Source organism: Tachyglossus aculeatus, chromosome 1 (assembly GCF_015852505.1).
Source record: "Tachyglossus aculeatus isolate mTacAcu1 chromosome 1, mTacAcu1.pri, whole genome shotgun sequence".
NCBI lineage: Eukaryota > Metazoa > Chordata > Mammalia > Monotremata > Tachyglossidae > Tachyglossus > Tachyglossus aculeatus.
Genome location: NC_052066.1, coordinates 152964328 through 152988689, shown reverse-complemented (window position 1 = coordinate 152988689; position 24362 = coordinate 152964328). Strand labels below are relative to the sequence as shown.

At 45.2% G+C, this 24362-nt stretch overlaps 1 protein-coding gene across 1 annotated transcript in view; it reads left to right on the top strand.

Annotated features, from left to right (window-relative positions):
• The window catches only part of AK7 (adenylate kinase 7), an 85793-nt gene extending 61743 nt beyond the window's left edge, over positions 1–24050 (top strand). The window contains exons 15-20 of the mRNA XM_038746046.1: positions 4168–4296; positions 4421–4489; positions 8303–8500; positions 11717–11937; positions 21529–21687; positions 23939–24050. Coding sequence (XP_038601974.1) covers positions 4168–4296; positions 4421–4489; positions 8303–8500; positions 11717–11937; positions 21529–21687; positions 23939–23977 — 815 coding nt within the window. The 3' untranslated portion in view covers positions 23978–24050. The remainder of the gene's footprint in view (positions 1–4167; positions 4297–4420; positions 4490–8302; positions 8501–11716; positions 11938–21528; positions 21688–23938) is intronic.
• Positions 24051–24362: the final 312 nt, after the last annotated feature.

The following is a 24362-nucleotide window of genomic DNA, read 5'->3' as shown; positions in this document are numbered from 1 at the left end:
GAGATAGAGAAGTGAAATGACTTGTCCAAGGTCACACAGCAGACAAGTGGTGGAGCCAGGGTTAGAACTCGGGTCTTCTGTCTCCCAGACCTGTGCTCTTTCCACTAGGCCACACTTACTGGTTTATTAGAGCTCCCTCTGAACAAGCTGTGATACTGTTCCTACCCACTTCCTCCCCATGTTGCTGGGCATTATAATACTTGACTTTATCATAAGTCTTTTTTTTTATTTTCAGAGATTCAGCACTTGGGGTTTTTTCTTAGCCTTTTGTCTTTTGGGTCAGCCTGATCAAAATATTGTTTGGATGACGTCTTGCTCCATATGAAAATGGCCCTGCTGAGAGCTCACCTCCTCCAGGAGGCCTTCCCAGACTGAGCCCCTTCCTTCCTCTCCCCCTCGTCCCCCTCTCCATCCCCCCATCTTACCTCCCTCCCTTCCCCACAGCACCTGTATATATGTATATATGTTTGTACATTTTTTTTACTCTATTTATTTATTTATTTAATTTACTTGTACATATCTATTCTATTTATTTTATTTTGTTAGTATGTTTGGTTTTGTTCTCTGTCTCCCCCTTTTAGACTGTGAGCCCACTGTTGGGTAGGGACTGTCTCTATATGTTGCCAATTTGTACTTCCCAAGCACTTAGTACAGTGCTCTGCACATAGTAAGCGCTCAATAAATACGATTGATGATGATGATGGTGATGATGAAACTTGATTTCTGTCACGTGCTGGGTTATAATACTTGACTTTATCGGAAGTCTGATTTTCAGAGATTCAGCACTTGGTTTTCTTATAGTCTTTTGTGTTTTGGGTCAGACTGAACAAAATATTGTCTGGATGTCAATTCTTGCTCCATATGAAAGTTGATTCTTGTCACGTGCTGGGTTATAATACTTGACTTTATTGTAAGTCTTTATTTTCAGAGATTCGGCGCTTGGTTTTTTTATAGCCTTTTTAATTTTGGGTCAGACTGAGCAAAATATTGTTTGGATGTCAATCCTTGCTCCATATGAAACTGGGTTCTTGTCCCATGCTGAGTTAAGGGGTAGCAACAGGAGGGAAAGTAGACTATGGAGGAGCAGCTTGACCTACTGGCAAGGCGTGGGCTTGGGAGTCAGAGGTCATGGGTTCTAATCCCAGCTCCGCTACTTGTCTGCTGAGTGACTTTAGGCAAGACACTTAACTTATCTGTGCCTCAGTTACCTCATCTGTAAAATGGGGATTGAGACTGTGAGCCCCACGTGGAACAACCTGATTACCTTGTATTTACCCCAGTGCTTAGAACAGTGCTTGGCACACAGTAAGCGCTTAACAAATGCCATTATTATTATTATTATTATTATAAGCCATGTAAGGCATCTTAAGCACCAGTCCCAAGGTGGAAGATTATCATCCTGTCTTTATATATAGGCGCATTGCTTCTTTGTAATGGCATCCTACAGGCACTGGTTTAGCCTCAAAGGGCTGGTAGCTGTGCCTTGATTACCATGCCCATGAAATTACTTCTCCATAAAGCGTGATTTAGTGGATAGAGCACGGGCCTGCCTGGGAGTCAAAAGGTCATGGGTTCTAATTCCGGCTCCATCACTTGTCCGCTGTGTGGCCTTGGACACTTCTCTGGTCCTCAGTTACCTCATCTGTAAAATGGGGACTGAGACTGAGAGCCCCACGTGGGACGGCAATCCAAGTTGCTCGTATCCGCCCCAGCACTTAGTACAGTGCCCGGCACATAGAGAGGGCTTAACAGTTGCCACGATTACTATTATTATTATAAAGGCATCATTCCATCTCTTACAGTCCTCTAGACTGTGAGCTCATTCCCTAGCTTGCAAACTCATTGTGGGCAGGGAATGTGTCTGTTAACTCTGTGGTATTGTACTCTCCCAAGCGCCCAGTACAGTGTACTTCCCAAGCGCTTAGTACAGTGCTCTGCACACAGTAAGCGCTCAATAAATACGATTGATGATGATGATGATGCTCTGCACACAGTAAGTGCTCAATAAATACCACTGACTGATCTTCAGCATTCTGATGCTCCTTTGCCTTCATGCATATAGGTCTGGAGCAGCTCCATATGCTAAGAAAGTATTGTGCAGCGAGATAGATTGCTTGTGGCTCAGTGGAAAGAGCGCGGGCTTTGGAGTCAGTGGTCATGGGTTCGAATCCCGGCTCCGCCAATTGTCAGCTGTGTGACCTTGGGCAAGTTGCTTAACTTCTCTGGGCCTCAGTTACCTCATCTGTAAAATGGGGATTGACTGTGAGCCCCCCGTGGGACAACCTGATCACCTTGTACTTCCCAAGCGCTTAGTACAGTGCTCTGCACGCAGTAAGCGCTCAATAAATACAATTGATTGATCGATTGATTGATTTTGTTGTTCACTTTGTGTATTTTTTGTTCCCTCTGATAATGAAAAAAGACTGGATGAGTTAAGGGCCATCTAACTGGGCTGTGTTCTTTCTTTGGAAAGTAGGCGTTGAAAGTTTCCTGTCATGTGAAGAGTGACTTTTAGACTGTGAGCCCACTGTTGGGTAGGGACTGTCTCTATATGTTGCCAATTTGTACTTCCCAAGCGCTTAGTACAGTGCTCTGCACGTAGTAAGCGCTCAATAAATACGATTGATGATGATGATGATGATGACAGTGCCTGAAATGTGCAGCTGTATTTCCAGGGGATTACTGCTGTTCTTCTGAGAAGATAAAATCATTTGGGTTTTAGGCCTTTGCAACCTTTCACGTCATAAAATCTCTGAGGTCTGCAAAATCATCCATAAATCACTGTTCGATCACTTCTCTCGTCAAATGAAAAGCCTTTATTTGCGAAGAAGCACATGGCAAAGCTTTGTCACTGAAGCAAACCCGGCAGTGATTAATGAGCCCTATTTTGAAAAGGCTTCTCTACATTTTTATCGGCGCTTAGTACAGTACCTGGCACATAGTAAGCCCATAGCAAACACCATAAAAAAGAGTAGATTTTAATTTTTAAAAAGTCCACTGTTAAAATCTAATTGTGATAAAATGTGATGTCCGAATATTATTAAATGAGCAGTTCCGGATTCATTCATTCATTCATCCAATCGTATTTATTGAGTGCCTACTGTGTGCAGATCACTGTACTGAGCGCATGGGAAGTACAAGTTGGATCGAACGATCTTCAGTCTAACGCTCTCCCAACTGAGCTACTTCGGCCCACAGGATTATTTGGCCTTCTTCTTAATTTACTGCAATATGAACCTTGCAGGGTGGTAATGTGGAACTATTTCTAGAAACTTCAGCCTAGATCGTTAACGCTTTCTTGTCACTTCCAAAGTATTTCAAATTTTGAAAGAGATAATGATGCTACGAACACTCCTAAAGTTCCTACCTAATGGTCGATGAAGTTCTTAGAGAATTGATTGTACGTCTGAGTGCTAAACTTTGAATGCCTTGAAGGCAGGGATTCATTCCTTCCTTCAATCAGATTTATCGAGGCTACCAGCGCTTAGAACAGTGCTTTGCACATAGTAAGCGCTTAATAAATGCCATCATCATTATTATTATTATTACTGTGTGCAAAACATTGTACTAAGCGCTTGGGAGAGTACTAATGTCACAATAAACAGACTCATTCCCTGCCCACAATGAGCTTACAGTCTAGGGGTCATATCTACTTAGTTTTTTGAACTCTGCCGAGTACTTAGTACACACGGTACGCATGGTATATACACGTGGTAAGTGCCCAAGAAATACCATATATATATACAGATTGTTGTATCAGTTTTCCCAACTGGTAATATAGTTCTGATATATGTCAAGTATGCGGATTTTTCCTTTTGGTGCTCTTTGATCCAAATTTCACCATTCATCTTTTAGCGCCTTTAGTTAAAGATCCTGATGGCGCTATTACAGTCCCTGTGTTCCTAGGATAAATTTTCTTTAATTGGACTTTATGTAGACCAGAGGCCATGGCCTTCCTACCTAGATACCATCTCTTCTGTTCACATCTAGTAGTTATTTTTCCCATTTTGATTCCTTCCCTGCCCCTGAACCTGTTGATTGGTTTAATGGGATGCGTTCCCTCAAAGATGACAAATACCATTTCTTGCGAGTAACCTTGTCATAACAATAGCTTATGAAGTATTTGGGTACTGTCTATATTAACATGTGCATTCTCCTTATCTTCAGGTCGACTAGATGATAACTATGTGATTAGATTCATGAAAGAAAAACTAAAATCAATGCCTTGTCAGAATCAAGGTTACGTTTTGGATGGATTTCCAAAGACCTACGATCAAGCAAAAGACTTATTTAGTAGTAAGCCTTGGTGTTATCTCTTTTGGTTTGGGTGTTTACTCCAGAAACAATTGTAACATTATTTTCCATCATTCTGATCATTTAAATAATTCTGACTCTGTACTATGCGCTTACCTTTTATTAGATGAAGAGGAGGAGGAGGAGGAAGAAATCAGAAACCACCTACCTCCCTTTGACAAATTAATCATGCCTGGTGAGTTTAGAATTTTCTCCAAAGTTCCGGGGGGCTTTTGTAAGGAGTGTTTTGAATATGTTTCTTGCGATCAATAAGTAGTTTAGAAAAAAATCGATAAATTAATTAATGGCATTTATTGAGCATTTACCCCTCTCAGGGTGGCACCTGGAGAGTTTCCAGTACTCTACCGGTCTCGGTTATGGGAGGGAGAGTCAAGCGGAGGCCTATCGATTCCATTCCCAGCTTCTTGGTTAGTGGCTAGTGAGTGGAAAGCAATCTGCTACGAGTCAAAACTCAACCTGTGTTGGACAACAGCAGCATGGGAGAGAGTCGAGGGCGGAGACTCAAGTTTACTGCGTGAAAGGAGGCAATGATAAACCACTTCTGTGTTTTTACCAAGAAAACTCTATGGATACACTACCAGAATGATTGCAGATAGAGGTGGGGCATTTTGGGAGAGCTGTGACCGCGGAGTCTATAATTCTATTTATTCTGATGGTATTGACACCTGTCTACCTGTTTTGTTGTCTGTCTCCCCTTTCTAGACTGTGAGCCCGTTGTTGGGTAGGGACTGTCTCTATATGTTGCCAATTTGTACTTCCCAAGCGCCTAGTACAGTGCTCTGCACACAGTAAGCGCTCAATAGATACGATTGACTGAATAAATGGAGTCGCTTCGGGTCGGAGATGACTCGACAGCATAAGAAGAGACAATTGAGCATTTACTAGGTGCAGATCACGGTATTAAGTGCTTGGGAGAGTACAACACAACAGGGTTGGTGGACACATTCCCTGCTCACAGTGGTCTAGATGGGGAGACAGCCCACTGTTGGGTAGGCACTGTCTCTATATGTTGCCAATTTGTACTTCCCAAGCGCTTAGTACAGTGCTCTGCACATAGTAAGCACTCAATAAATATGACTGATGATGAGGATGATGATGATAAATAAATAATTTACACATATGCACGTAAGTGCTCTGGGGCTGAGAGAGGGGTGAATTCCAAATGCCCAAAGGGTACAGATCCAAGCTGTAAACCAAGATAAACCGAGCAATATGTTAACTTTAAGATTAGAGATGTCAAAAGTTATTCTCTCCCTGAAAATTCTATTTGTACTGCTCCCCTATTTTGACTATGATAATGAAGATCACTTTAAAAAAGCAGATGGTTAATCCCTAATTCAGTGACAAAGCCACCATGCACTGGAAAACTGAAGGTTTTTGCTCAGCTTAAGGTGACACTGATGCCAACAGATGTTGCAGAATTAATCAATGAGTAGTATTTATTAGCATCATATTTATTAGCATCAATCCTGTGGGTGTCCTTGATGGACTACGGTAAAGCAACAATTCATATGCTTGTAAGCAAAAAAAAAAACCGAATAGGACTATAACAAAGTACAAAAGATCTCTGATTTTCGCAGCCCTATGATTTATCAGGAGGAATCACAAGCCAAGAGATCTTACAATCTTTCGATCTAAACGGGGAGATGCACCGACACAGATTATTTCCAGTTAGTAGGAGGAAGAGGAAAGAGGCAACTGGGATATCAAGAGTGAGGAACAATGGGCAGGGGAATAAGGAAGTGAATTCGTAAGTAGGGTGTGTAGATAGATGTATATAGCCTTAAATGCTAGGGTGATCCTGAGATGACAAGCTCCTGTGCTGGTGAGAGTTCAGTCAGAGAATGCTTCATGGAGGATCAACTTCAGAGAGTTTTTGAAGTTCAGTGGAGGTTTTTTTTACTGGTATTTATTAAGCAATTACTGTGTGCCAGGAGCTGTACTGAGCGCGGGGATAGACGCGAGTCAAACATGTTGGAAACAGTCCCTGCCCGACATGGGGCTCCCAGTCTTAATCCCCAGTTTAAAGATGAGGTAACTAAGGCTCAGAGAAGTGAAGTGACTTGCCCAAGGTCACACACAGCAGACAGGTGTCAGAGCCGGGATTAGAGGCCAGGTCCCGTGCTCTATCCACTGGGCCACATGGCTCCTCTAGACTTTTTGTCTGGAAACCGTTCAGACCCTTGAACTGAAATTAAGCTGGTAAAAAAATATTTTCATCTGTCTATCAACTTCTTTAGCGGTTTTCAGGGTATTCTGTAGGTAAACAAATGTTTGAAAAGGCACTCCGCTGGACCTGAGCAATCATTACATTTTTTATGTAACAAGAATATCGTTTGAAGAAAAACATATATAAGCATAACATTCTAGCAAGTGCTACACATAATTTTTTTTTTAGTCAAATGGCACGTTTCTTATCTTTGTTTCATGACGTATTTTCAAGATGTGAACAACTATTTTAGATGGCTTAAGCCAGAGCAGTTGACTCTTCAGTAATGAGGGTCCCGTGAGGAAGGTCTTGTCTTCTGCTGTCGAGTCGTCTCCAACCCGTAGCGACTCCATGGACACAACTCTCCTAGAACGCCCCGCTCTCCATCTGCAATTGTTCTGGTAGTGGATCCATAGAGTTTTCTTGGTAAAAATACAGAAGTGGTTTACCGTTGCCTCCTTCCACCCAGTAAACTTGAGTCTGTACCCTCAATCATCCTCTATTTATTTATTTATTTATACATATTTATTCTATTTATTTTACTGTGTTAATATGTTCTGTTTTGTTGTCTGTCTCCCCCTTCTAGACTGTGAGCCCGCTGTTGGGCAGGGACCGTCTCTATATGTTGCCAACTTGGACTTCCCAAGCGCTTAGCACAGTGCTCTGCACGCAGTAAGCGCTCAATAAATACGATTGAATGAATGAATGAACTCTCTCCCGTGCTGCTGCTGACAAGTGGCAGAGCCAGGATTAGAACCCTGTGCTCTAGCTTCTAAACCACGCTGCTTCTTTGAGTGAGAGAAAAAAACAACAACATGGACTTTGTCATGGGGAATTTAGGCCTGACGCACTGGAATTTTTCCTAGTGAGAAGGGGGACAAGGAATGTTTCACTTTTTTATCCTGTGCTTTCCAAATGTTCAGTACTGCGCACAGCACCAAAATGGGCTCTCATTAAAAGGCTTTCAAGCGCTTAGTACAGTGTTCTGCACACAGTAAGCACTCAATAAATATGATTGATTGAAGGAATGAGTGCTATCATTATTACCACTTCTTAAGTCCTCCCCTTTGATATGCAGCTTTTATGGGGTGTTTATATAAACTCTCTTCTAATCTGACCAGCGGAGACAGTTTTAAACCAAGGAACTCGCTGATGTATGCCCCTGCATTCCAGTGCGATGGGCATGATACTATCAATCAATCAATTGTATTTATTGAGCGCTTACTGTGTGCAGAGCACTGTACTAAGTGCTTGGGAAGTACAAGTTGGCAACATATAGAGACAGTCCTTACCCAACAGTGGGCTCACAGACTAAAAGGGGGAGACAGAGAACAAAACCAAACATACTAACAAAATAAAATAAATAGAATAGATAGGTACAAGTAAAATAAATAAATAAATAGAGTAATAAATATGTACAGACATATATACATATATACAGGTGCTGTGGGGAAGGGAAGGAGGTAAGATGGGGGGGATGGAGAGGGGGACGAGGGGGGAGAGGAAGGAAGGGGCTCAGTCTGGGAAGGCCTACTGCAGCAATTAATGAATAAGTACCTCTTTAACAGTCCCTCCCTCAAGAATCTCAAGGCAACAGTTCCCCTTCTCCTTCTACTACATGAAATAAGCTTGCTTTATCCTTTAATCTGTGTCTAATGCCTCTAGTATTTAAGTCGGTTTACTCTTTCTTCCAAAAGAGAATCTCCAATCTGCTTTCTGAAGGAAATCCGTAATGGAAAGTGAAAAGTATTTCTGACAGTAGTTATTTCTTCTTTACAGAATATGTTGTCGCTTTGGAGGCATCTGATGAGTTCCTAAAAGAGCGGGTAATGAATCTTCCCGAGAGTACTGTAGCCGGAACTCATTACGCTCAGGATCGATTCTTGAGGACTCTTAACCTCTTTCGGGATATCAACACGGAAGATGAAACTGTTCTTAACTATTTCGATGAACTCGAAATCCACCCTCAGCGTATTGGTACGGAACGCGACGACGCGAGCGTGAAATGTTTAGGAAAGTGGCAGCGTGATAAGTTATGGTTACGTTCAAAAGCCAGTGGAAGATAAAACCTACATCCTACAAAGTCACACTCCAGGTTAATCCACAACTTTCACTCAGTATGAATTTTATTAGGGCCGAGGGGACCACCAAGAAAGGCAGGAATGGAAGTTTTCCTCAGTTACAGAACATAGACAAATAGGTTCATGTCGATAAAGGTGGCAAATATAAATATGCCCTACGCAGCGTGGCTCAGTGGAAACAGCGGAGTCCTTGGCAGTCCTTCTATCAATCAATCAATCAATCATATTTATTGAACACTTACTATGTGCAGAGCACTGTACTAAGCGCTTAGGAAGTACAAGCTGGCAACATATGGAGACAGTCCCTACCCAGCAGTGGGCTCACAGTCTGAAAGGGGGAGACAGAGAACAAAACCAAACATACTAACAAAATAAAATAAATAGAATAGATATGTACAAGTAAAATAAATAAATAGAGTAATAACTATGTACAAACATATATACATATATACAGACTGTGAGCCCACTGTTGGGTAGGGACTGTCTCTATGTGTTGCCAACTTGTGCTTCCCAAGCGCTTAGTACAGTGCTCTGCACACAGTAAGCGCTCAATAAATATGATTGATTGATTGGGAGTCAGAGGTCATGGGTTCTGATCCCAGCTCCACCACTTATCAGCTGTGTGACTTTGGACAAGTCACTTCACTTCTCTGTGCCTCAGTTACCTCATCTGGAAAACGGGGATTAAGACTGTGAGCCCCGTGTGGGACAACCTGATTACCTTGTATCTCCCCCTGTGCTTAGAACAGTGCTTGGCACATAGTAAATGCTTAACAAATACTAAAATTATTATGATCAGTGGTATTTATTGAGTGGTTACTATGTGCAGAGTGGTGTACTAAGCACTTGGGAAAGTACAATACTACAGAAGTTGGCACATAACGGAACATATGTCAATCAAAAAGAGCACGGTCTTGGGAGTCAGAGGTCTTGGGTTTGAATCCCTGCTCTGCCTCTTGTCAGCTGCGTGACTTTGGGCAAGTAACTTAACTTCTCTCTGCCTCAGTTATCTCATCGGGAAAATGGGGATTAATCAATCAATCAATCGATCATATTTATTGAGCGCTTACTGTGTGCAGAGCACTGTACTAAGCGCTTGGGAAGTACAAGTTGGCAACACATAGAGACAGTCCCTACCCAACAGCGGGCTCACAGTCTAAAAGGGTGAGATTGTGAACAAAATCAAACATACTAACAAAATAAAATAAATAGAATAGATATGTACAAGTAAAATAAATAAATAAATAGAGTAATTGAGTGGTGATTAAGGCCGTGATTAAGATTAAGATTAAGGCCATGAGCCTCACATGGGATAACCTGATAACCTTACATCTACCCCAGTGCTTATCATCATTATCATCAATCGTATTTATTGAGCACTTACTATGTGCAGAGCACTGTACTAAGCGCTTGGGAAGTACAAATTGGCAACATATAGAGACAGTCCTTACCCAACAGTGGGCTCAAAGACTAAAGGGGGGCTCACAGACTAAAAGTAAGCGCTAAACAAATACCATCATTATCGATGGAACTCATTGAGCGCTTTCTGTGTCAGCATACTTGAGAGACTATGCAACGACAGAGCTGGTAGACACGATTTCTGCCTATATATTCCTAAATTCCATGGAATCAGGAAGGTGGAAAAAAGCTCAGATGTGGAGTAAATGGAGCTAGGTAAAGAGAGAAGCAGTGTGAGTCTGAGGTCAGGGGTTCAAATCCTGGCTCTGCCAATTGCCAGCTGTGTGACTTTGGGCAAGTCACTTAACTTCTCTGTGCCTCAGTCACCTCATCAGTAAAATGGGGATTAAGTCTGTGAGCCCCCAGTAACGGAGCTAGGTAGGACTAACCTGGAAATCTTCCATGGAAAGGGTGAAGATGGGGAAAGGGAATTAATTAGCTAATAACCCATCATCTAGTGTAAATAAGGCAGTCGAGTTTAGTGCTTTCCCCATTTCCTGGGCATTTGAAAAGACAAAGTGAAAAAGTTATAATTAAAGAATGAAATAATCACCGGTATTCGCTGAGGGCTTACTGTGTGCGGGGCATACGTCCGCGGGACGGGAGGCACCATCCTTCTAGTGATTCCTCGGTTAATAGGTAGTCTGTCAAACAGGTTCTGCTAGTTGGCCTGAAATAATGGTGTTTTGACGCACATTTGTTTCATCGCAACACGGCGACGTCCTGATGAACCGCTCCGTGGATAAATATGAAACATTTTCCAAGTCCGTCTCAGCTCGTTGTTCTGCTAATGGAACGAATTAAGCAACGATAATTTTTACTGACTTAGCATCAACTGCCACTGCCTGCTGGGAGAAAGTGAGGGGCTAGTCCCAAGGAGGCACTCAATCAATCCATCCGTCATATTTATTGAGCGCTTACCGTGGGTAGAGCACTGTACTCAGCGTTCAGTAGAGTACAACACAGTTGGCAGACACGCTCCCTGCCCACAGCGAGCTCTCAGTCTAGAAGGGGACACAGACGTCAGTATAAATAAATTGCGGATCTGGACATAAACGCTGTGCGGCTGAGGAAGGGGGGAATAAAGGGAGCAAATCCAAGTGTCCTCGGAGAGTAAAACTATTTTACGAGAAGCTGCGGGGACTGTAAGATCGTCTCCATTCATTCGATCATATTTATTGGGCGCTTATTCTATGCAAAGCACTGTACTAAGCACTTGGGAGAGTACAATGGAATAACAGACACATTCCTGCCCACAGCAAGTTTACAATCTAGAGGGACGGTAAGCCAGTTGTGGGAAGGGAACGTGTCTACCAATTCTCTTGGATTGTACCCTCCCAAGCGCTTAGTGCGGTGCTCTGCACACAGTAAACGCTCAATAAATACCACTGATTGATTGATTGATTGGGGGGGGGTGCCTACCTTCCACCACGCCGGCTGGCCTCCGCTTCCGTGACAAAAAAAAGCTGGCAGGAAATCCTTTTCTCCTCGGGATCCAGGTGTATTTGGAGTCAGCCTCTGTGCCCCAGCTAAATCATCAATCGTATTTATTGAGCGCTTCCTGTGTGCAGAGCACCGGACTAAGCGCTTAAATAAGAGTCGGCAACTACGTGCTTGTAACTGGGCCTGTGGTCCGTTTTCCCGCCGTTCGCAGATGTAGGCAAATTCGAAGATCTCCAGAACAGACTGGTCATCAAGCAACTTATCAAAGACATCGGCGAGCCTCGGAACTACGGTTTGACAGACGAGGAAAAAGCCGAATTACAGCGCGAGGCGGCCGAGGCTCGCCTCGCACGGGAGGCGGCAGCAGAAGCCGAACGGGAACGGAAGGAAGCATCGGAAAAAGCTGAGAAGATCGCTCGTTGGGAGGAATGGGTAAGTTTAGTAGAACTCCCTCCACGGAGCTAATGATTTATAACATTATATAAAATAGGAATAATAATCGTAACGATGGTATTGGTTAAGCGCTTCCTAGGTGCCAAGCACTGTTCTGAGCGCCGGGGGAGACACGAGGTCATCGGGTTGTCCCACGTGGGACTCGCGGTCTTCATCCCCATTTGACGGGTGAGGTCACTGAGGCGCAGAGAAGTGAAGCGACTCGCCCAGAGTCACACAGCTGACAGGTTTCTAGACTGTGAGCCCACTGTTGGGTAGGGACCGTCTCTATATGTTGCCGACTTGTACTTCCCAAGCGCTTAGTACAGTGGTCTGCACACAGTAAGAGCTCAATTAATATGATTGATTGATTGATTGTCTGTCTCCCCCTTCTAGACTGTGAGCCCGTTGTTGGGTAGGGACCGTCTCTATATGTTGCCGACTTGTACTTCCCAAGCGCTTAGTACAGTGCTCTGCACACAGTAAGCGCTCAATTAATACGATTGATTGATTGATTGATTGATTGTCTGTCTCCCCCTTCTAGACTGTGAGCCCGTTGTTGGGTAGGGACCGTCTCTATTTGTTGCCGACTTGTACTTCCCAAGCACTTGGTACAGTGCTCTGCACACAGCAAGCGCTCAGTAAATACGATTGAATGATTGATTGACTCTTTTAGACTGTGAGCCCACTGTTGGGTAGGGACTGTCTCTATATGTTGCCAACTTGTACTTCCCAAGCGCTTAGTACAGTGCTCTGCACACAGTAAGCGCTCAATTAATACGATTGATTGATTGATTGATTGTCTGTCTCCCCCTTCTAGACTGTGAGCCCGTTGTTGGGTAGGGACCGTCTCTATATGTTGCCGACTTGTACTTCCCAAGCGCTTAGTACAGTGCTCAGCACACAGTAAGTGCTCAATTAATACGATTGATTGATTGATTGATTGTCTGTCTCCCCCTTCTAGACTGTGAGCCCGTTGTTGGGTAGGGACCGTCTCTGTTGCCGACTTGCACTTCCCAAGTGCTTAGTACAGTGCTCTGCACACAGTAAGCGCTCAATGAATACAATTGATTGATTGATTGATTGATTGTCTGTCTCCCCCTTCTAGACTGTGAGCCCGTTGTCGGGTAGGGACCGTCTCTATTTGTTGCCAACTTGTACTTCCCAAGTGCTTAGTACAGTGCTCTGCACACAGTAAGCACTCAATTAATACGATTGATTGATTGATTGATTGATTGATTGTCTGTCTCCCCCTTCTAGACTGTGAGCCCATTGTTGGGTAGGGACCATCTCTATTTGTTCCCGACTTGCACTTCCCAAGAGCTTAGTACAGTGCTCTGCACACAGTAAGTGCTCAATTAATATGATTGATTGATTGATTGATTGTCTGTCTCCCCCTTCTAGACTGTGACCCCGTTGTTGGGTAGGGACCGTCTCTATTTGTTGCCGACTTGCACTTCCCAAGTGCTTAGTACAGCGCTCTGCACACAGTAAGCGCTCAATAAATACGATCGAATGAATGAATGAAGTGGCGGAGCCGGGATTAGAACCCACGATCTCCGACTCCCAAGCCCGGGCTCTTTCCACTAAGCCACGCTGTTTCCCTAATCTGAAATACATCTGAAAATGTATGACAAGAAGCAGCATGGCCTAGTGGAAAGAGCACAGGCCTGAGAGCCAGAAGGTCATGGATTCGAATCCTGGCTCTGCCACTTGTCTGCTGTGTGACCTTGGGCAAGTCACTTCACTTCTCTGCACCTCAGTTACCTCATCTGTAAAATGGGGATTGAAAATCTGAGCCCCACATCGGACAGGGACTGCATCCAATTGGATTTGTTTGCATCCACCCCAGCGCTTAGCACAGTGCCTGGCACACAGTAAGCACTTAACAGATACCATCATCATCGTCATCATCATAGTCCTGGGAGTCAGAGAAGCAGCGTGGCTCAGTGGAAAGAGCCCGGGCTTTGGAGTCCGAGGTCATGGGTTCAAATCCCGGCTCCGCCATTTGTCAGCTGGGTGATTTTGGGCAAGTCACTTCACTTCTCTGGGCCTCAGTTCCCTCATCTGGAAAATGGAGATGAAGACTGGGAGCCCCCCGTGGGACAACGTGATTGCCTTGTAACCTCCCCAGCTCTTGCACATACCAAGCGCTTAATAAATGCCATTATTATTATTATTACTACTATGGATTCTAATCCCGGCTCTGCCACACGTCTGCTATGAGACCTTGGGCGAGTCACTTCACTTCTCTGTGCCTCAGTTACCTCATCTGGAAGATGGGGATTGAAACTGGCCCTACTGAGAGCTCACCTCCTCCAGGAGGCCTTCCCAGACTGAGCCCCTTCCTTCCTCTCCCCCTCACCCCCTCTCCATCCCCCCATCTTACCTCCTTCCTTTCCCCACAGCACCTGTATATATGTATATATGTTTTTGTACATATTTATTACTCTATTTATTTATTTATTTATTTTACTTGTACCTATCTATTCTATTTATTTTATTTTGTTAGTATCTTTGGTTTTGTCTCCCCCTTTCAGACTGTGAGCCCACTGTTGGGTAGGGACTGTCTCTCTATGTTGCCAACTTGTACTTCCCAAGCGCTTAGTACAGTGCTCTGCACACAGTAAGCGCTCAATAAATACGACTGATTGATTGATGGATTGAAACTGTGAGCCCTATATGGGGCAGGGACTGTGTCCAACCCGATTTGCTTGTAACTGCCCCGGCGCTTAGTACAGTGTCTGGCACTTAGTAAGCACTTAATAAATACCACAATTATTATTATTATTATTATTATTATTATTATTAAATAAGCTGGAGCCAGAACACAGCAGAAACATCGGCTCAGAGAATGAAGGGGAAAGTCCTGTTGATTCAGGCACCGGCTCAGTCGCCAAGCCGGCCATTGTTACCTCTTGGCACATTTGGTAAAACTCATCCCGGCACAGATTTGACCACGAAACTGCCCCCGATCATTCCTGCTCCAGCGAAGAAAGGCCTCTCCTATAAATCCATCGAGGCTGAAGGCTATATATTATAAATTATTCATTAATATTAACGCCTGTCTCCCCCTCTTTCAATCAAAGGTATTTCTTGAGTTCCTGCTATGTGCAGGGCACTGTACTAAACATTTGCTTGGCACATGGTAAGCGCTTAGTAAATGCCATCATCAGCGTTAAGCCCTGTACAGATTTATTACGCTGTTTTTTTTACTTGTACATATTTCCTATTCTATTTATTTTATTAATGATGGGCATCTAGCTGCAATTCTATTTTGTTCTAACAATTTTGACATCGTCTACATGTTTTGTTGTCCGTCTCCCCCTTCTAGACTGCGAGCCCACGGTTGGGTAGGGACCGTCTCCATATGTTGCCGACTTGTATTTCCCAAGCGCTTAGTACAGTGCTCTGCACACAGTAAGCGCTCAATAAATACGATTGAATGAATGAATGAATTTGGGGGAGTACATTATAACAGACTTGGTAGACCCATTCTCATGATGGGCAGGGCATGCGTCTGCTAATTCTATTGCACTGTACTCTCCCAAGCGTGCAGTACAGTACTCTGCACATAATAAGCGCTCAATAAATACCATTGATAGCTTGATTGCAGAGCACTCATTTAATTGCATTTATTGAGCTCTTACTGTGTGCAGGGCACTGTACTAAGTGCTTAAGGGCTTGGGAGAGGTCAATACAATAGTGTTTGTAGACAGATCCCTCCCCACAAGGAGCTTACAATCTAGAGGACGAAACAGACATTAGTAGAAGTGACGGCTAGGGGAAATGGGAGAGTATAAGGAGGTGTAATAATTAACTAATTAACTTAATTGTGGTATTTGTTAAGCGCTTACTCTGTGCCAAGCACTGTTCTAAGCGCTGGGGAGGATACAAGGTGATCAGGTTGTCCCAGGTGGGGCTCACAGTCAATCCCCATTTTACAGGTGAGGGAACTGAGGCACAGAGAAGTGAAGTGACTTGCCCAAAGCCACAGAGCTGACAAGCGGCGGAGCCGGGATTTGAACTCATGACCTCCGACTCCAAAGCCCGGGCTCTTTCCACTGAGCCACGCTGCTTCCCCAAGGTGGACATAAGGGTGGAGGCGCTGCCCAAAAAGAAGGGGAAACTGGATCCCATTTTGCAGATGAGGTGACTGAGGCCCAGCGAATAGTAATAATAATGGGATTTGTTGAGCGCTTACTAGGGGCCAAGCACTGTTCTAAGCATCCGGGGGGCTGGTGGGGGAGGGGAGTATACAGGGTGATCAGATCAGGTGTCCCGCGGGGGGGCTCCCGGGCTTCATCCCCATTTTACAGATGAGGCGACTGAGGCCCAGCGAATAGTAATCATAATGGTATTTGTTAAGCGCTTACTATGTGCAAAGCACTGTTCTAAGCGCTGGGGGGGGGGGATACAAGGTGATCAGGTTGTCCCACGTGGGGCTCCCGGGCTTCATCCTCTATTTATTTATTTATTTTATTTGTACGTATTTATTCCATTTATTTTATTTTGTTAATATGTTTTGTTTTGTTCTCTGTCTCCCCCTTCTAGACTGTGAGCCCGCTGTCGGGTAGGGACCGTCTCTAGATGTTGCCAACTTGGACTTCCCAAGCGCTTAGTACAGTGCTCTGCACACAGTAAGCGCTCAATAAATACGATTGAATGAATGAATGAATGAATGCCTTCCCCATGAGCCATTCTCCATGGGGACAATTAGATGTCTCCCCCTTTTAGACTGTGAGCCCACTGCTGGGTAGGGACTGTCTCTATATGTTACCAACTTGTACTTCCCAAGCGCTTAGTACAGTGCTCTGCACACAGTAAGCGCTCAATAAATACGATTGATGATGATGATGATGATGATGACAACCTATGGCGATTTCTGACACACTGGAGACACGTTTACTACGTGTCTGGAATGTGATGTAGTGGATAGATTGCAGCCCTGGGAGTCAGAAGGTCGTGGGTTCTAATCCCAGCCCTGCCACTTGTCTGCTGTGTGACCTTGGGCAAGTCACGTCACTTCTCTGGGCCTCAGTTACCTCATCTGTAAAGTGGGGATTGAGGCTATGAGTCCCTTGTGGGACAGGGACTGTGTCCAACCGATTTGCTTGTATCCACCCCAGCACTTAGTCTAGTGCTTGTCACAGAGTAAGTGCTTAACAAGTATCACAATTATTATTATTATTATTATCAGTAGTAGTAGTACAGTGTAGTACAGTAGTACAGCGCTTAGTACAGTGCTCTGCACACAGTAAGCGCTCAATAAATACGATTGATAGTAGTAGGAGTAGTAACAGTAGCATTGGTAAATGTTGAGGAACTCAAATGTTTGGAAATCAATCAATCAATCAATCAATCAATCGTATTTATTGAGCGCTTACTATGTGCAGAGCACTGTACTAAGCGCTTGGGAAGTACAAATTGGCATCACATAGAGACAGTCCCTACCCAACAGTGGGCTCACAGTCTAAAAGGGGGAGACAGAGAACAGAACCAAACATACCAACAAAATAAAATAAGTAGGATAGAAATGTACAAGTAAAATAAATAAATAAATAGATAAATAGAGTAATAAATATGTACAACCATATATACATATATACAGGTGCTGTGGGGAATGGAAGGAGGTAAGACGGGAGGATGGAGAGGGGGACGAGGGGGAGAGGAAAGAAGGGGCTCAGTCTGGGAAGGCCTCCTGGAGGAGGTGAGCTCTCAGCAGGGCCTTGAAGGGAGGAAGAGAGCTAGCTTGGCGGATGGGCAGAGGGAGGGCATTCCAGGCCCGGGGGATGACGCGGGCCGGGGGTCGATGGCGGGACAGGCGAGAACGAGGTACGGTGAGGAGATAAGCGGCAGAGGAGCGGAGGGTGCGGGCTGGGCTGAGAAGGAGAGAAGGGAGGTGAGGCAGGAGGGGGCGAGGGGATGGACAGCCTTGAAGCCCAGGGTGAGGAGTTTCTGCCTGATGCGCAGATTGATCGGTAGCCATTGGAGGTTTTTGAGGAGGGGAGTAATATGTCCAGAGCGTTTCTGGACAAAGATAATCCGGGCAGCAGCATGAAGTATGGATTGAAGTGGAGAGAGACACGAGGATGGGAGATCAGAGAGAAGGCTGATGCAGTAGTCCAGACGGGATAGGATGAGAGCTTGAATTAGCAGGGTAGCGGTTTGGATGGAGAGGAAAGGGCGGATCTTGGCAATGTTGCGGAGCTGAGACCGGCAGGTTTTGGTGACGGCTTGGATGTGAGGGGTGAATGAGAGAGCGGAGTCGAGGATGACACCAAGGTTGCGGGCTTGTGAGACGGGAAGGATGGTAGTGCCGTCAACAGAGATGGGAAAGTCAGGGAGAGGACAAGGTTTGGGAGGGAAGACAAGGAGCTCAGTCTTCGACATGTTGAGCTTTAGGTGGCGGGCGGACATCCAGATGGAGATGTCCTGAAGGCAGGAGGAGATGCGAGCCTGGAGGGAGGGGGAGAGAGCAGGGGCAGAGATGTAGATCTGGGTGTCATCAGCGTAGAGATGATAGTTGAAGCCGTGGGAGCGAATGAGGTCACCAAGGGAGTGAGTGTAGATTGAGAACAGAAGGGGACCAAGCACTGAACCTTGGGGAACCCCCACAGTGAGAGGATGGGAGGGGGAGGAGGAGCCTGCAAAAGAGACTGAGAAAGAACGACCGGAGAGATTAGAGGAGAACCAGGAGAGGACGGAGTCTGTGAAGCCAAGGTCAGGTAACGTGTTGAGGAGAAGGGGGTGGTCCACAGTGTCAAAGGCAGCTGAGAGGTCGAGGAGGATTAGGACAGAGTATGAGCCGTTGGATTTGGCAAGCAGGAGGTCATTGGTGACCTTTGAGAGCGCAGTTTCCGTGGAATGAAGGGGACGGAAGCCAGACTGGAGGGGGTCGAGGAGAGAGTTGTTGTTGAGGAATTCTAGGCAGCGCGTGTAGACAACTCGTTCAAGGAGTTTGGAAAGGAATGGTAGGAGGGATATGGGACGATAACTAGAAGGTGAGGTGGGGTCAAGAGAGGGTATTTTTAGGATGGGAGAGACATGGGCATGTTTGAAGGCAGAGGGGAAGGAACCAGTGGAGAGTGAGCGGTTGAAGATGGAAGTTAAGGAGGGGAGAAGGGATGGAGCGAGAGATTTCATAAGATGAGAGGGAATGGGGTCAGAAGCACAGGTGGCCGGAGTAGCACTTGAGAGGAGGGAGGAGAGTTCCTCTGAAGATACCGCTGGGAAGGATGGGAGAGTAGCAGAGAGTGTTGAGAGCCGGGGGGTTGGAGAAAGGGGGGAAGAGACTTTGGGGAGGTCGGACCTGATGGATTTAATTTTGTTAATGAAGTAGGAGGCCAGATCGTTGGGGGTGAGGGAAGGAGGAGGGGGAGGAACAGGGGGCCTGAGAAGGGAGTTAAATGTACGGAAGAGCTGGCGGGGGTGATGGGCATGGGTGTCAATAAGGGAGGAGAAATAGTTTTGTCTGGCAGAAGAGAGGGCTGAGTTAAGGCAGGAAAGGATAAACTTGAAGTGAACGAGGTTGGCATGGTGTTTAGACTTTCGCCAGCAGCGTTCGGCAGCTCGAGCATAAGAGCGAAGGAGGCGGACAGTGGCAGTGATCCAGGGCTGTGGGTTAGTGGTGCGAGAGCGGCGAAGGGAAAGGGGAGCGAGCGAGTCTAGCTGAGTAGAAAGGGTAGAGTTGAGAGCAGTAATCTGATCATCAAGACTGGGTAGAGAGGAGAGGGCGGCGAGGTGGGGTGTGAGGCGTTCCGAAAGATGGGTGGGGTCCAGAGAGCGGAGATCTCTGTGAGGGAGTAATACGGATTTACAGGGGAAAGGAGTGTGAGTGAGGAGGCAGGTGAGAAGATTATGATCAGAGAGAGGGATCACAGAGTTGGTGAGGGTGGACACAGTGCAGCGGTAGGAGATGATGAGGTCGAGGGTATGACCAAGTTGGTGAGTGGGTGAGGTGGGGTGGAGGAAGAGGTTGGCAGCGTCAAGGAGAGATAGAAGGCGGGCGGCAGAGGAGTCGTTAGGGATATCCATGTGGATATTGAAGTCTCCGAGGATCAGAGTGGGCATGGAGAAGGAGAGAAGGAATGTGAGGAAGGGGTCAAAGTCGTTAAAGAAGTTGGAAGTGGGGCCCGGAGGGCGGTAGATGACGGCTACAAGAATCTGGAGGGGGTGGTAGAGGCGAATAATGTGGGCTTCAAAGGAAGGGAAGGAAAGGGAAGGGGGAGGAGGGATAGTGCGAAAGCGACATTGGGGGGCGAGAAGGAAACCGACACCTCCTCCTTTTCCGGTGAGTCTGGGGGAGTGGGAGAAGAAGAGGCCTGCACTGCAGAGAGCAGCAGAAGAGACCGTGTCGTCCGGCGACAGCCATGTTTCAGTTAGGGCGAGGAGGAGTAGAGAACTGGAAAGGAAAAGGTCCAGGATGAAAGGGATCTTACTTAAAACGGAGCGGGGGTTCCAGAGGCCACACTTGGCATCAGCTGTCGAGGGTGGGGAGGGAGGGGGAAGGGTGCGAGGGGTGGGGAGGGTTTGGATTGGGATGAGTTGGAAAAGTACAAGAGCACAAGAGATTTCCAATGGGGAAGAAAGACATAAAAATATCTGTAACTATTGGAATGAGAATAACTAGTTGCAACTGAAATACAGGAAGGGGGTAAATAAATGTGTGCTGGAAGTAGTTGTTGGAAAGATGGTTTTACGAAGGAAATGTGTTCTTATAACACGCACGTGTGCCGTGAATTAATCTTTTCAACTGGTGGGATGTGATCAAAGCGGGTTGCTCAGGGGCCCAACATTTCTTTTTTTTATCATCATCATCATCATCAATCGTATTTATTGAGCGCTTACTATGTGCAGAGCACTGTACTAAGCGCTTGGGAAGTACAAATTGGCAACATATAGAGACAGTCCCTACCCAACAGTGGGCTCACAGTCTAAAAGGGGGAGACAGAGAACAAAACCAAACATACTAACAAAATAGAATAGATATGTACAAATAAATTAAATAAATAAATAAATAGAGTAAAAAAATATGTACAAACATATATACATATCTACAGGTGCTGTGGGGAAGGGAGGGAGGTAAGATGGGGGGATGGAGAGGGGGGCGAGGGGGAGAGGAAGGAAGGGGCTCAGTCTGGGAAGGCCTCCTGGAGGAGGTGAGCTCTCAGCAGGGCCAGGTGAGCTCTCAGCAGGCATTTTATGGCATTTATTAAGCGCTTACTATGTGCGAAGCACTGTTCTAAGCGCTGGGGAGGTTACAAGGTGATCAGGTTGTCCCACGGAGGGCTCACAGTCTTAATCCCCATTTTCCGGATGAGGTAACTGAGGCACAGAGAAGTTAAGTGACTTGCCCACGGTCACACAGCCGACAACTGGCGGAGCCAGGATTTGAACTCATGACCTCTGACTCCAAAGCCCAGGCTCTTTCCACTGAGCCACGCTGTTGGTTTAGTGAAGGCGCACATTTCTCACCTACCCTTTCGGGTTGCAAATTTTAAAGATGTCATCGGAATTGAAGGCTAATTGTCCACTAGTCATAATTTGTTTGGATGGCTTTTCCTCCCCACGTGCGATGTCTCTGTGCAGAATAAACAACTAGAAGAAGTGAAGAGAGAAGAACAGGAATTACTGGAGGCCCAGTCTACCCCTCTGAGGAACTATTTAATGAAGAACGTCATGCCGACGCTCCTGCAAGGCCTAAATGAATGCTGTAAGGTCAGGCCGGATGACCCGGTTGATTTTCTGGTAGGAGGAAATTTCATTTTTCAGAGATATACCAAATTCAATTGAAAAAAGGGAGGTGGAAAAACAACATCAAGTTAGCACGCCCTGCTCCGCCACTTGTCAGCTGGGTGACTTTTTATTTTACTCGTACATATTTATTCTATTTATTTTATTTGGTTCGTATGTTTTGTTTTGTTGTCCGTCTCCCCCTTCTAGACTGTGAGCCCGCTGTTGGGTAGGGACCGTCTCTCTATGTTGTCAACTTGGACTTCCCAAGCGCTTAGTACAGTGCTCTGCACGCAGTAAGCGCTCAATAAATACGATGAATGGATGAATGAATGAATGCCCTAGTGGCTATAGCTCTGGCCTGGGAGCCAGAAGGTCGTGGGTTCTAATCCCGACTCCTCCACGTGTCTGCTTTGTGCCCTTGGACAAGTCACTTCACTCCTCTGCGCCTCAGTTATCTCATCTGCGAAATGGGATTTTGACTGTGAGCCCTCTGTGGGGGCAGGTGTGACCAACCTGATTATTCATTCATTCATTCAATCATATTTATTGAGCGCTTACTGTGTGCAGAACATTGTACTAAGCGCTTGGGAAGGACAAGTCGGCAACACATAGAGACGGTCCCTACCCAACAACGGGCTCACAGTCTAGAAGGGGGAGACAGGCAACAAAACAAAACATGTGGACGGGTGTCAAAATCATCAGAACAAATAGAATTTAAAAAATGAATAGTAAATATGTCCAAGTAAAGTAAACAGAGTAATAAATCTGTACGGATATATACACAAGAGAAGCAGCGTGGCACGGTGGAAAGAGCCCGGGCTTTGGAGTCAGAGGTCAGGGGTTCAAATCCCGGCTCCGCCACTTGTCAGCTGGGTGACTTTGGACAAGTCACTTCACTTCTCTGGGCCTCAGTTCCCTCATCTGTAAAATGGGCATTAAGACTGTGAGCCCCCAGTGGGACAACCTGATCACCTTGTATCCCTCAGCGCTTAGAACAGTGCTTTGCACATAGTAAGCACTTAATAAATGCCATTATTATTTATTATTATACACAAGTGCTGTGGGGAGGGGAAGGAGGTAGAGTGGGGGGGGATGAGGATGATTTCCTTGAGTCTACCCTAGCATTTAGTACAGTGCCTGGCACATACTAAACACTTAACAAATACCATTAAAAAACCCATAAATAGTTCCACACTGGATCAGGCTAATGGGACATCCTGCCCAAAATTCTCTGAGAGAGGCACTAAAGAATCCTTGGAGAAGAGTGATGAAAATCAAAAAGTTAGGGACCTATTTTCTTACATCCCTACCAATTCTCTCTGACAATCTATAATGTTCTTCATGATCATTGTAGTTATTGTTTCCTTTGTGCCAAGTAAGCACTGGGGTAGATACAAGGTAATCAGATCGGACCCAATCCCTGTTTCACAGTAGGCTCTGTCTTTGACGGAGCAAGAGCAGGGAGCTTAAACCCATTTTACCGATGTGGAAATTGAGGCCCAGAGAGGTTAAGTTACTTGTTCAAAGTCACACAGCAGGCCACTAGCATCTCACAACTCCCCGCCCTGTTCTCTTCCCACTAGGCCAGGGTTTATCCAACTTATTTGGCCGAGAAAAATAAATTATCATCATCATCAATCGTATTTATTGAGCGCTTACTATGTGCAGAGCACTGTACTAAGCGCTTGGGAAGTACAAATTGGCAACATATAGAGATGGTCCCTACCCAACAGTGGGCTCACAGTCTAAAAGGGGGATATATGAGAAGTAATATTTTTATTTACCTTCTGGGCAAAGGATTCTGAAATTCATTCGCAGTCAGAACCGGACTTTTGTTTCTAGGTTAAAATTAAACATGTCAGTATTTTTAACGCTTGATTGTAAATGTTCCGAGAAGCTCGCATCTTACCTCCTTCCCTTTCCCACAGCACCTGTATATATGTATATATGTTTGTACATATTTATTACTCTATTTATTTATTTTACTTGTACATATCTATTCTATTTATTTTATTTTGTTAGTATGTTTGGTTTTGTTCTCTGTCTCCCCCTTTTAGACTGTGAGCCCACTGTTGGGTAGGGACTGTCTCTATATGTTGCCAACTTGTACTTCCCAAGCGCTTAGTACAGTGCTCTGAACACAGTAAGCACTCAATAAATACGATTGATGATGATGATGATGATGATGAATGAATGAACGAAAAACAACACGTATAACATTTTGTGGAAATTGATAACTTTTCTCTTTTCTCTTTAATTGCAGGCAGAATATCTCTTCAAGCATAATCATGAAATGGAATGAGTTTTTCTCCCATACTTTCAGTTAGAGATGTTTAACAGTTAATTGTCTGCAAAAGAGATTTTTTTTTCCACTAGCTCTGGTTAGATGTTTTTTTCCTTTTCTGCTGATTTAAATGTGCTCATTCAATTCAACCCCATGGCCGTGAGATGGTATACACTCAGTTCTGCCTTTCACTACACGTTTTGAATATAATGCAAAGACAAAATTAGGGACCATTCTCGGCTACCACGCATTTATCCACATAAGTGAGACGTGGTATCAGAAGAAAGGTAACATGCAGGGTAACATGCAGCGTCACAATCAGTTCAACGACATATATTTTCCTTTAAAACCGCGTTCATAAGACTCTAACACCCGCATCACGGTAGAACTGAATGTCCTGCAA